This window comes from Eutrigla gurnardus (genome assembly GCF_963514095.1).
Source record: "Eutrigla gurnardus genome assembly, chromosome: 23".
In the NCBI taxonomy this organism is placed as follows: Eukaryota; Metazoa; Chordata; class Actinopteri; order Perciformes; family Triglidae; genus Eutrigla; species Eutrigla gurnardus.
This window is the reverse complement of record NC_139934.1, coordinates 18817222-18830720: the sequence shown is the minus strand read 5'-3', so window position 1 is coordinate 18830720 and position 13499 is coordinate 18817222. Positions and strand designations below refer to the sequence as shown.

Genomic DNA, 13499 nt, shown 5'->3' with positions numbered 1-13499 from the left:
GCCGGGCGACATGGGGAGCAGCTCAGATATGGCAGATCTGAGATTTGACCAGATTTGATTGAGCAGTCACACAACTGTCATCAGACTCTGATCATTTCTGATTGGTGCAGTAGTACATGACATCAACTTTCACCAATGAAGTCCTGCGCAGGTTTGTGTTCACACAGGACCCAGATGCTAAAAGTATGTTTAAAGTACCCTTCACATGGACTAGGAGGATGTGGTCAAAACCAGAGTTCAGAAAAGGCATGTCTAAGAAATAAGAGAAAAAAAAACTGTTGATACTAACACATTCTCATACACGAGTCTCAAAAGACAGAGAATAACAGTTAATATTCTCTTTCAGCGTCAAGCACAATTCAAATTGTCATCTTGGGAAAAACTGGAATGGGGAAAAGCAGTGTGGCTACCACCATATTCAAGTGTGTTCAAAAGAGAACACTAACTTCTATTCCTTGACCTCTGGGGAAAACGTCACGGGGTTAAGGAAAGGCGATAGGAGAACTCAAAAGGACTTAGGAAAAGTCGACCGCGGTGCTCAGAGAATCCGCCGGACTTTCACTAAGCTACGTCATTATAACGCGGCCGCTGATGATTGACAGCTGATGATTGGCACCGCCGATTGACGTGCGTCTGCGCTCGGGAAACTACAATAATGGACTACAAAAAGCGCATCGTCCACTTCTCCACATGTTGTTGATTTTATAGACAGCTCGTTCACTGAACGGCTTCAGTTCCAGCAGCTCCTCCTTCCTGTTTGACCGTTTGCTGTATTTATATTTCATTTTATGGTTTTAGTTTCGTTTTTGTCAAACATTTGTAACATCCATCCATCCATCCATTTTCTACCGCTTATCGTGTATTTAGGGTGACGGGGGGGCTGGAGCCGATCCCAGCTGTCATTGGGCGAAGGCAGGGTACACCCTGGACAGGACGCCAGTCTATCACAGGGCCACATTTGTAACATGATTGAAATAAATAAAAATATCATTAAATTATTATCACTGTCCACACACATTTATCACACAATTATTAACACAATTCCAATTGCTATATGCTTGAAAGTAATTGTTAAATATACAAATGCCCCATGCTTTTCTCATTGTGTTCAAAGTGGAGAAATTCACAAATATGTGAATAAATCACGTTTTCAATTATGCAATGTTTCTCTTCACTCATGGTGACCAGCTCCCCGAAGGACACAAGGTCACCACCACAGAGTGCTCGTTTCCTAGTTAGCCCCCTCTATCGGCCACACCATTGACCGCCACACCTGTCTGTTATTAAAATGATGCTGGTGTCTATGATTTTCCTCTACAGGTCTACTTTCTCACACAGTATGAAGCTTGCTCCATTCCAGTCCATGTAAATCCTATACCGTACCCATCATCAATGAAAGCACTCACAAGGAGATGCAACCATCACCATTTATAAATATCCAGTGTATTTCTACTCATCATCTTAATCAGAGATCTTCAATAGGGGATCCGTGACCCCTAGGGGCTCCACAGGGTTACTGCAGGGGGTCCCCAAAATGATTGATTCCCATGCTTTACTTCTTCCAAAAATACACATCACCATGGATACAACCTGTAATATGCAAATACAAATCGTCCTATTTATTCAATGTTATGTTGTGAAATTGTGATGTAGAAATTCCAATATAGAATTAAAATATGTTCTGTAAATATATGAATCTGTCAACAATTATTATCTTAATGGCTTAGCATTGTATACATCATTACATACATGATTATACCTGGCACTATAAGCTGCACTACACATTATTATTGACCGGTTTAGTAAGTAACACAATTTTATACCATGTGTAATAGGGGGTCCCTCCACCAGGTCACTATAGGCCAGGGGGTGGCTGAAAAACATTGAAGACCTCTGACCTTAATCATGCAAATCCAGTCAAAATTGAGTTGTTAAACCTCTCTCAAATAAGTAATTTCTCTGTCAGGATATTATTCGATCTAATTGCATAGACGTATTTCCAAGGATATGGGTGGACTTTAATTGAACTCCACTCCTCGTACTCTCATCTGAATCAGCGCAGGTCATCGGGATGTGGAGGTGGCCAAGCAGTCATCTACAAAACTCATCACAAATGCTCTTTAATCTCATTAGGTCGCTATTCCTCTTCTGAACATCTTTGTTTTTTAATCACAGGTAAAACCCCAATGCTCGGTGTTTTAGTCTATAGACCACCTAAACCAAATCGAGCCTTTCTGCAGGACTTCTCCGATCTTATATCTCACATCATGCCAATGTATGAAAGGATTCCGCTCCTAGGAGATTTTAATGTAAATATGTTGCCCCTGCAACTCCTTGGTCGAAGAATTCCAGAACATAATTGAATCCTTGAATCAATATGTTTTATTGGTGCGTTCCATTTAACTCAGAAGTCGGAAGCCGGAGCTGGGAATGACGCCACGCCCGAGTTATCAGCGTTTCAGTTACAAAGTCGGAAAAAGTAGCCAACGGCCAAAAACGGAAGAGGAAACAAGATGGCTACATCTACAAAAGTTATTCTTGCGCTTGCCTTGTCCGAATATAAACACCTTCTGGACAAATATGCGGTCCTTCTGCAACCTGCAAACACGGTGGATTAAGAGAAAACACAAAGTCTTTCAACGTATTTCATTGTTTACAAAAAGTATCGATCGCCCTTTTATCGGTCATCAGAAACGTTACTGTTTACAACCGGGAAAGCCATCTTTAAATGTCAAGTCGGGCTTGTGTGGATCGTCCGACTTTCCGAGTCGGAAATCCGACCTCGGGGCTCGTTCCAGTTGAAATTTCCGACTCGGAGCTCGGATATCCCGATTTCCGAGTACAACTGGAACACACCATATGGCTCTTCCCACCACTGAAGACCTTGTCATCAATTTTAGTAATATCTCCAAAACCACACTGTAAAAAAAAATCCTAATTTTACTGTATATGACTCTAATTTAGAGTCAGTAGTTTTTCTGTTCTTTGAAAATAGTGTACAAAACTGTTTACTGTTTAAAAAAATGACAGACTTTATCAGTAAACAGTGAACAATCTGCCTGTTATTTTAAGTATTATGACAGTAATGACAAACTACATTTATTTCTAATTTTTTTTACAGAAAAATACTATTTAGTATATGAAGAAACTTTAGAACACATATTTTTTTTATGTCCTTTGTCCCAAATATTCTGGTCAAACATAAGACATTGGTTATTATTGAAGATTACTGACATCCCAATTTTTGAGATTTCTCACGTTTTATTTTACATGGATAATCTGAATGCTTCTGTTTCTGACTTGGTTAATATTGTTACACTGTTGTAAATGGTGTACTACTGAACCCTCCTTTGATTGGTTTCTAAATTATTTTAAGTTGTTTTTTAAATCACTCAAGAAAATGCATTGCAGCAAAATTGCAAATAAGATAAGTATTTTGAGTGATGGCCTTGGATTTGTACCTTAATGTCTACGCTCCAGCCTGTAAATTTAAGATGCTTGGTGTTTTTATTTAAAAGTTTTTGTTTAGAATACTTAATTACTTCCACTTAATCCCCCTAGTCTTTCTGTGTGTTATTTGTATGGTTTTGCCTGTCCTCGTGTTATGTTTTTTTTATGTTATTATGATTGTATATCCTCTGTGAGACACTGTATGATCTTATGTTTAAATAAAAAAAATACAATAAAAAAAAGCATGCGGAGGGAGGTACCCTGGAGATACAGCAAGTTTTTAAAGTCATGTGACATGTCGCAAAGGGAAGTTATCAGGCTTGTTTAGGATGGTCTTGGCTTGACTTGACTTATCACGCCGACGAGAGCTTCAGGTGTCTGAGGGGGCGGGCTCTAAAAGAGACTTTAGCCAAACACCGTCAAGTCGGACAACAAAGTCAACGTGACTATGGTGTTCAAGCGATAGAACACGGCAGCAAACCAAAGAGGATATGCTATATATATATATATATATACACACACACACACACACGTAAGGCAACATGTGGAAGGCATTCTTTTTTTCCAGTATATTTGTATTATCATTCTATGTTTGTATTAACCAGACCTCACAAATAAATAGGCCTACTCACAACACAATGCACAGAACTTTAGATCAAGCCATGACATCAAAGCGACCAAAATAAAAAGGCAAATCATTAAATCATTTCACCACAAGGTGGCCGCCGAGTGCAGACCTGAACACACGTCATTGAACTTTTAACCAATGAGAACCATTCCGCTGTAGTGGAGGTGTGGACAAGCCGATTGCAGCCGTCGTAGACCGCGCTGCCAAGCGCTGCAAGAAGCGGCTCTTAAAAACTTGTTCCCGCGATGTTTTGGGTCACGTGATATGGTCGCGACCCTGTGACGTCTTTGCAGTCGGCTGCAAACTCGGACACAAATTCTAGCCATCATGCATCGCTTTCAACCCACAATACATCACGTTAGGTAGCGCGCTGCAGGCTGCTACATCAAGTCGAATTCCCCTATCACCAGCATTTGTGACGTTTTTTTCCCAGAATGCCTGGTTTTGCGAGGCAAATGCATGCGCATGCATGATTGGAAACTATTGGGTTGACGCTCAATTCTCCTGCATAACCGGATGTAGTGGTTTTACAGTAGAAGCGCTTATGCGCAGATCGCTGTGTAGAATAAAAAATAGAAAAAAAATTAGTTTTTATTAGTAGTAGTTGTAGTATTGGTGAAATAAACAAAAAAAAGTAGAATTATATACCTTAAAATACCCATAATCTCATTTGGCACATGTTGGCACACTTTGTGCCAAATGCAACTCGTCTGGACATTGCCCTACAAAAACCACTGCCAAACACTCATTTTTGGGTGTTTTTTATCTACTTTCTACCAGTTGTTGGTCAGGCTTGTGGATCGCCTGCACCAAGATGGGTGTGGCGGTGCAGCAGGGGGAGGCATCACAGATTCAGCTTGGCGTAGCGGAAGTTTCGTGGGAAAAAAGCCCTGCGCTGAAAGCCCGCCAGCTCCAACCTGGTCTACTCTCGGCGCAAGGCGCAAGGCGTAAATAAAGTCCATTCATTCAAGGCGAATCACAGCTGGCGGAGTGGAAGTTTGGCTGACGGCGCGCAGTGCACACACGTCACCGAGATCTCACAGGCAGGTTTCCACAGTTCCAGGCACATTTAAATGCAATGCATAATCACAACAAACACTATTTAATGCAACTAATTGAATCAACATGTGAATTTATATCTATATAGATTGTCCCGTCACATCTGACGTCAGATCAAAGGCAGATGGCACGCGTAACGGAAACTCAGCCTCTCGGACCAAAACATCTCCCTCTCTCTCTCCTGTTTTTTATAATATGGGCATTGTTATTATTATGATACGCACGCACAGCGCTTGATGCGCGTTGTGGGAGCGGCGGCGCTGCTTCTGTCATCGGGTTGTCAAGTGACGGATCTTGCACTGAATAATAACAATACGTTAGGGGAGGCCTAACGTATTAAAGGTGAGGAGAGGAGCTCATTTGATTGGTGAAGATCTGAATCGGCTGTGTTAATCCATGCCTCGTCTCCTCCTCGTCTCCCACTCACGCCTTCTTCTCCTCCCTCTTTCCCACTTGCGCGGGTGGGAGTGACGGGAGGTGTGCCTGTGCGAGCCTGCGCGAGCCTGCGCGAGCCTGCGCGAGCCTGCGCAGGCCTGCGCGGTGCACGAAACTTGCAAAGTCCAGGCGGACACACCCCGTCGGCGTGGCGCAGGTGCGCTGAGAGCTGACTGCGCCTGGTCTACGAAACTAGGGCCCATAGAGTAAATCTGACACTTGGAGAAGAAACTTCAAAGGGTTAGCTTTCAGGAATGCTCAGCTTTGTGCCTGTAGTCATAGGGGTTCAAGAACAGTAACCATTTTACTTTGGATATATTGTTTTCAGCTTTTTCTTCAAAAAATAGGACGGCCACGGAAACGGTTAAAGGAACCCAATCTGGATCCCCTGGAATTTAACAGTTACAGACCAATCTCTTAATTACCATTCTCCAAAGTTTTCGAAAAAGCAGCAATAATAGTTTATTACAGCCAATAATATATTTGAAAAATGTCAATCAGGTTTCAGATCTCACCACAGCTTAGAAACTGCCCTTTTAAAGGTTTCCAATGATCACCTGGTTTCAGCTGATGCTGTTTACTGCTCAGTTGTGGTACTTCTAGATTTCAGTGCCGCATTTGATACTGTTGACCATTACATTCTGCTCAATCGCCTTGAGAAATGGGTTGGCATCTCTGACTCTGCCCTCTGTTGGTTTGCATCCAAACTCAACCAGAGAACCTTCTCTTCAGTCTTGGTAAATCATCATCATACACTGTGTAGGGCCCAATGACATCTGTTTAAATTTGTGTTTTCCATTTTAATTTTTTTAAATTCTGTGTTTTACAATTTTAGAGAATTGGCTTTCATCAAATTGTGTCTAATCATGTGGTTGATGAATCAAAATTAAGACATGTACTGAAGAAACATTCTAGTGGTTCTAATTCTAATTTCTTGTCATTCAGAGACCATACAAGTGTTTGTGCAAATGTTCTTTTTTGACCTAGAGAAAGTAATCCATGCCCTTTTCTCCTCAAGGCTGGATTACTGTAATTCTGGTTTAGGTCAAGGTTCCATTTCCCGTCTACAACTGGTTCAAAACTCAGAAGCAAGGATTTTAACCAACTCCAGAAAATATGACCATTTCACCCCCATTTTGTCCTTGGGTGCACATGCATTTTAGAATTAGTTTCAACATTTTAATAATAACATTTAAACACACATTCTTAGGTCCTCTGGTAAATACCAACTGTTCCCAGGTCCAGGCTGGTAACAAAGGGGGGGCAGAGGCTTTTCTGTTATGAACCCTTGTCTCTGGCATGCTCTTGCTGAGGACCTCAGACATATGATCACACTATCATCACAACCCTTTCCTGCCTACAACCCATAGTCTACTTGTTCCTGTTCGAGTTATATTGCTGTTCTATTGTTGTTGTATTGTTTTGTTTTAATGATGCAATGTGAAGCACTTTGTAACTTTTGTTTTAAAAAGTACTATATGAATAAAGTTTATTATTATTATTATTATAGTTATTATTGTTATTATTATTATTATTATTATTATTATTATTATTATTATTATTATTATATAGACTGTGTGTAACCGGTCAAAAACATCCTTGTTAAGCGTTGACGTCCCTAGTTTGGGGTTTTATTCAGCTACCAGTCTGCCACCACCATCTGCTCCGTTCAGCCCACGGATGTGTTGCTACTATTGGAACCCGCTGTGTGTGTGGTCGACAGACACAAAAAGGGAGGGAGGGAATATTCAATTAGCAGTAAGGTTATAGCCATGAGTGCAGCAGTGCACTGTTATGGTGGGCTGGCTTTTAAGGTGAACATCCTCCCTTCCCTAAGATACAATATGTATTATTCAAAGCAACAACTTTCATTCTAGCAGAATTGCTGGTTGGATATTAAAACTGCTTTTACCTATCTTTGTCTGAAAATTGTGAAAGCATGAAAAAACCTAATGTCTTTGATAACTTGACATTTTGTTATTTTGTCAATAATTAAATGAGAAAAATTTCATGTTTGTCTATTGTGCAGCTGGAATAAACAAGTGATTAGCTTAGCATAACATTTTAACTGGAAACAAGGGTAATCAGTCCACTAGCATGTCTAAAATGCAGTAATGATCTATCATCTCATTGGATTCATCCGTAGAAACAGAAAAGATGACATTCTATCTTTTGTCTGTAAATGGCAAATCCAGGAAGTCACTGTGCCTTGCCACTGTTTGCTGAAAAATAGCTTAATAATGTATCGTCCCATAAAACACAACATTTCATAAACGTTCCCTAACAACCACAGTGTTTCTGTTGCTGATGTTAATTTGAGAGCTTTGAACTTTGAACAGCTTAGCTGGTCTTTATGCAAAGCTAAGCTAATCCCTGCCCAGATCCAGCTGCATACTGAACACACAAACTTGAGAGCAGCAATGATTTTCTCAACCTTTTGGCAAAAAATACAATAATGTCAAACTATTCCATTAAAATATATACCCAACATGAATTAATTAACATGCACATATTAGCACACAAACCTGATAGTTAGCCATCTCGATAAGCTGCTCCATGTCTTTATCTGGGTGCCTCTGCTTCAGATCCTTCAGCGTCCTCGCCATGTCCCTTCTGGCCTCGTCCTCCTCGTCCTTTGCTCCTCCCTCCTCCATCATCGCTCCGTCCATCCCACTGTGACAATTCAATGCCATCTGTCCATCCAGCTCCAGCATGTCCATCTTGGTGAACCCGCCCGGGCCAAGTGGTCCTCCAGCAGCCATGCCCATCCCTCTGTCCGTCCCTCCCTCTGTCTCAATGATGATGCCACGGTTCTTGTTAGCACGGTAACGCTTGCGGACGTACTTGTAGAAGAGGAGGCGGCGGTCGGCCACCCAGGCCTGGACCACGCAGAGCGGGAAGAAGAGAAAGGTCAACACCGCCTCCCACACCTAGATTAGAGAAGAGATGGAGTTAACAACTCCCTTGTTTTCTTACTTCCTACCAAGCTTTCATGTCGGTCTAGCCTCACCTCCACCTCTCCAGGGGAAAACTGATTCAAAATGAGGTAGAGCCATATGTAGGCAAAGATGCTCCAGGCCGCTGTGACGAAGAACACCCGAAGGTGTTTGATCTTGCGTGTCTCTCCATCAGGGACCACGTACACGCACAAGGCAATGATGACGAACATGTTAAAGGCAGCACTCCCGACGATGGTACTGGGACCCAGAGAACCAGCCTCGAAGCCGTGACCACACACCTATGGGTGGGATGGAAGTCAGATAACAATGTTACCATTACATTCTGTATTATGTTCAACTAATGTAGCTTATCCAGCTCATGTTGCGCTCACCTCAATAACTGACAGCAGTATCTCGGGAGCACTAGAACCCAAAGCCATTAACGTGAGATTGGAAACAGTCTCATTCCAGATCCGGACTGTAGCTGTGGTGGTCTCACCATTCAGCCTTTTTATAGTAATTTCCTTCTCCTGGGAGGTTATGACCTGGAGAGGAGAGGAGACAAGAAGCATAGGCAAGGAAAGTAGAGGGTGCCCCAAATGTAAAGGACAGGAAAGGAAAGAAGAAAAAAAAAGAAAAGCAACAGAAAATAATGAAAGCAAAGAGGAGTTGAGGGTGCACCAAAGTGAAAATAAAGGAAAGTGATAAGGAGGAAATAAAAGGAAAGAAGAAAAGAGGAGTCACACAACAATATTAAAGGAAAGTAATAAGAGCAGGAGAGGAAAGAAAGGAAGACCAAAATGAAGGAGAGGAAAGTGATGAGGAAAAACAAGGAATGGAAAGCAATTGAATTATCTTCCAAAGATGCCACTGAGCCTGTCAAGCATAAGTTATAATGATTAGATTTAATGTGTTTCCTCAAACAGATGATGACAATGATTATATATAACTGCATTAATCCACTGTCATGAGGATAAATTAGAAAGATTTGTAGAATGTGTGCTTATTCATCTCTACCTCTATAGAAGACATGAATCGGTCCGCTATTATGCTCATGCCCAGGAACATATAGATGAGTGCTACGAAGTAAACAATGGCCCGCGCCACTTTGTCTCCTACAGATGGGTTCTGAGGGTTCCAAACGGGCAGTACCACTCCTGAAATGTAACAAAAAAAGATCAGTTTTGCAGCAAAGAATCACACGTGCCATTTGGTTGCAACCATTTTCTGTGATGAGCTCAGTAGTCATATACAGTCTGACACCTTGGGCATTTCCTAAAAAGCTCAGTGTCAATCAGATGTTATTCGGGAATGGCACCAGTTGACAAGGGAGAAATTCAACAGTTTTTCGTTCATACGTGGCTGCGTTATGAATATTCTGTGTCTGACATTGTTCAACTAAACTATGCACCAACAAATGAAATCTTTCTTGTTGTGTGCAGAGCCTCCGGACAAACCACACAGAGTGAGCTGGTAAAATACACAGCACTATAGTTTAAAGGCTATAGACGAATAAACCAGTACCAAAATTTGAAAAACTAAATAAACTATGTAGTTCAGCCATGACTCTGAAGTTGTGACTGTATATGACAAGGGACAACATTGCTTTTTAAAAACATTATAGGAATACCTGCAGTTCTTTAGCCCACCAGTACATAAGTGCTCTGTGGCTGGATATAAAGTAGGTATGGTCTTTTATATTTGCTCCAATAACTAGGCTATGCATAGTGCAATCTAACGTTGTTTATTAATTCTGCCTAGATGCATTATAAATCCATGAATGCAGTCAAGCCATATGATGTAATGCATCTACTGCTGTCATTTGAACAGTGGCATACACATTTATTTGAAATTATTTCATTAATTCATTTAAAAATGAAAACACTGTAAATGAGCCAGTTTGAAAGGGTTAGGGTTAGAAGATGTGTGCCTCTGCAGATTACATTTATGTGAACATTAATGTGAAGATTACATTTAAAAAAAAAAAAAATTTTGGTTTGACATCACCATCCTGTATACACTGTAGCAAGAAAGCAAGTGGGCTGTTTTACCACAGCTGTAAATAAACTATTTAGCTGTGTGCTACATAATGATGGTGAATCATAAAAAGTGCTGAGTCATGCTTGGTTAGGTCTGTCTGTAAGACGACAAGCAAACAACTTTTAAAATGCTTGTTTTCTGAATGGAGTTTGGATTGATGGGTGCTAGGCTATGCTAACATTTTTGCTGCTCCCTCAACACTTCTAATAATGTCATCTAGACAATACACCGTTGCTTGGACCACAGACAGTCTCTGGTTTTTCCACATAGTCTGGTCTGGTTTCTAATTAGGAGCTATGGTAGACCTCTGCTTTGTTTCCTCCATGTATGATTCAGCAGCGTCAGGATGACGGGATTCTGAGAGGCTTTAGAGACGCGTGAGACGCAAGAGAATTTCACATGAATTTGACACATTCACCTCGTTCATGTCGGGTCAATCGCACCATGAATTTGCATTTATGATGTCTTTGCATGACTTTGTATGAAATCATGTTTGTTTCTTGGTGTCATCCGATAAAATTAGTTCTGCACACTGAGACCGTGACTGAGAATTTGCAAAACGAGTCATCCAGCTGTGAGGAAGAATTTGTGGTCCTCTCTCTTCTTGAAGAAAAAGAAAAGGCAAATATTGGGTCCATCTAATCCTGAGGGGGCATAAAGAAGTATTTCACCTGCTGATGAGGGAGCTGTGCAACTATTCCGGTCAGTTCCAGGTGGACTTCATGACTTCGGTCAATTTCCGCGATCCAATTGACAACAGCAGCTGGCAGTAAGTCCCAAGCTAAAATCTGTCCTTCATCTCTGCATCTTTATCGTCTTCAGACTGTTTGTCGTACAGCGCCTTGCTTTGAGCGACGAGGGGGACAAGCGTGTACGTTGTAAGGATATTTGTAGCTCTACGGGAGCTCTGAGAGCAAAAATGCAGAAAACTGAACCTTGAAAACTTTTTTGACAGACAAATGTTTCAGAGTCTGTGTACAAACATGATGGCACAACGTGAGGTCGTTTATTTTGTAACGTACAACTACTCAGGACAGAAAAGGTGGACTCAGCATGCAAAGGCCTTTAGGTAAAACACATCTCATCTTGTTAATCCCACACTTCATGCAGGAGACTGCAGTTTCCTCACACATAAGACCAACCCACCTTCCTGACAGGGGTCTCCACTAACAGAACAGTTTTTCTCCGTTGACCCTGCGTTGACTGATCCAGGACATGACAGGAGGATTAAGGCGGAGAGGACGAAGAAGAGGAGGTATGAAGAGAGGTGGGAGGTGAGAGAGGACTGTGCTGGACACATTTCTGCTGAGTCAGGCCTTCACTGGACTCTACTGACTTCTACTGGGTCGGTGCAGCCTGGAGGAACGTCCAAATCCTGGAGGTAGACAGAGAAAGGAGAGACTTATTCAACCTTTCAATCACACACTTAGACTCTCATGGACTATTCCTGCTGGTTTCATTGTTTTCACTGTAAAAAAAACTCGGCTCAGGTGCCTTTAATTAAAGCATGTAGAGAGTGGGTGGAGAGGGTGAGGAAAAGCATCCGCAGCAAAACCCTATAATTTATGTGAAGTTAACATTCTTCCTTTGTTTACCGAACTCAATAGGAGGTGGTTGCAAAGTGCTTGTGGTGGATTAGAAACAGATACAGAAGCAATAAAAGCAACAATGAAAGGTCATTACACTACATAAATGCAAGGCTGATGAAAACACATCTGTACGTGATGATACACTTTATTACAGCATCTGTAATAAAGTTAAAATATAGAGTCTATAATAAAGCTGAAGTAGATGTAGCTGGCCCAAAGCTCCTCAGGAGCCAAGATAAAAGACAAATCGATCAGCTCTTGTTTTTAATGTGGACTGTTGAACAGTCAGTCAGTACATATAGTGTACTCTTTGTAATGTGGATTTCAGAACTATGAAGATTTCTAGAAATATTTCATCCCTTAAATGTGGAAATAGACACAAGACGATCAAACCAAACACTTTATGAGTAAATAATAAATATTAATAATGTTCTCTGTCACAACATTGAGCAATTTGATTTTCAAATGTTGCAATGTACTTGTGTTTAATCTGAGCCATGAAAGTCTTCTTCTCCTTCACTTTTCAGTAAATTTCAGTAGATTTCAGAAAATAACAATAATTAATAATTAGGCTATTATTATTTTTGGGGATGCTAAAATGATTTTTGGGTGTGCTTGAGCACCCCTAAATAATAATTTGGCCCTGCTTGTCTGTTGGATGTTTTAATAGAAAAGGGTTTCCTAAACTTTTCAGCCTGCGACCCCCAAAATAACGGTGCCAGAGACGGGAGACCCCCACTGTCTGAGGCTGAAACCTAAGAATGCATGCGTACAGGACGAACACACTAATAGGCGTAACACAGGCATAAAGACAGCACAAAAGAACAGAACAGCCTGACAACTGTTCCAACTTTTTAGGGTTTAATGTGTTATAAGCGTGCTTATAGCTTGCTGAGCTGTTCCGATGTGTTAAGTTAAACTTAATGTCTTTCAATCTTACAGCTATGGAGGAAGTGCTGCCTGAGGAGTTCTGCTCGGCTAAGATACTGCTCATAAATCTTTTGGTTTGAGTGCACAATTAAGGGCAAAATGTTCATGGAGCTTTTAATTTGTTCTTCTTATATTAAGAACATCTTATTTAGCAAGAAAGTGACACAAGGCATTATAGATGAGTGCATGTGTGCACTGTGAATGCTCGTCTTTGCTGCAGATTTATAGTGTTTGAACATTGAGCTGAGCGGAGAATCAGCAGGCGACAGCAATGTTTTCATGACAGGAGGCAAAGTTCATATGGAATAATTTTGAAAACAAGATGAGAAAGTGATTTTGAAGTGTGGGGTCATATCAAACTTAACCATACAAACACAAACAGCTGAAGTTTCTGACCTTGTATCATAGACTCTCTCACACCCAAACACA

The 13499-nt window shown here is 41.1% G+C and overlaps 1 protein-coding gene across 1 annotated transcript in view; it reads right to left on the bottom strand.

Moving 5' to 3' along the window:
• The window catches only part of LOC311009491 (sodium/calcium exchanger 1-like), a 75794-nt gene extending 63928 nt beyond the window's left edge, over window positions 1-11866 (bottom strand). Inside the window, exons 1-5 of the mRNA XM_084003702.1 lie at window positions 11698-11866; window positions 9529-9668; window positions 8904-9056; window positions 8583-8810; window positions 8098-8502 (exon numbers count right to left, since the gene is read on the bottom strand). Coding sequence (XP_083859828.1) covers window positions 8098-8502; window positions 8583-8810; window positions 8904-9056; window positions 9529-9668; window positions 11698-11851 — 1080 coding nt within the window. The 5' untranslated portion in view covers window positions 11852-11866. The remainder of the gene's footprint in view (window positions 1-8097; window positions 8503-8582; window positions 8811-8903; window positions 9057-9528; window positions 9669-11697) is intronic.
• Window positions 11867-13499: the final 1633 nt, after the last annotated feature.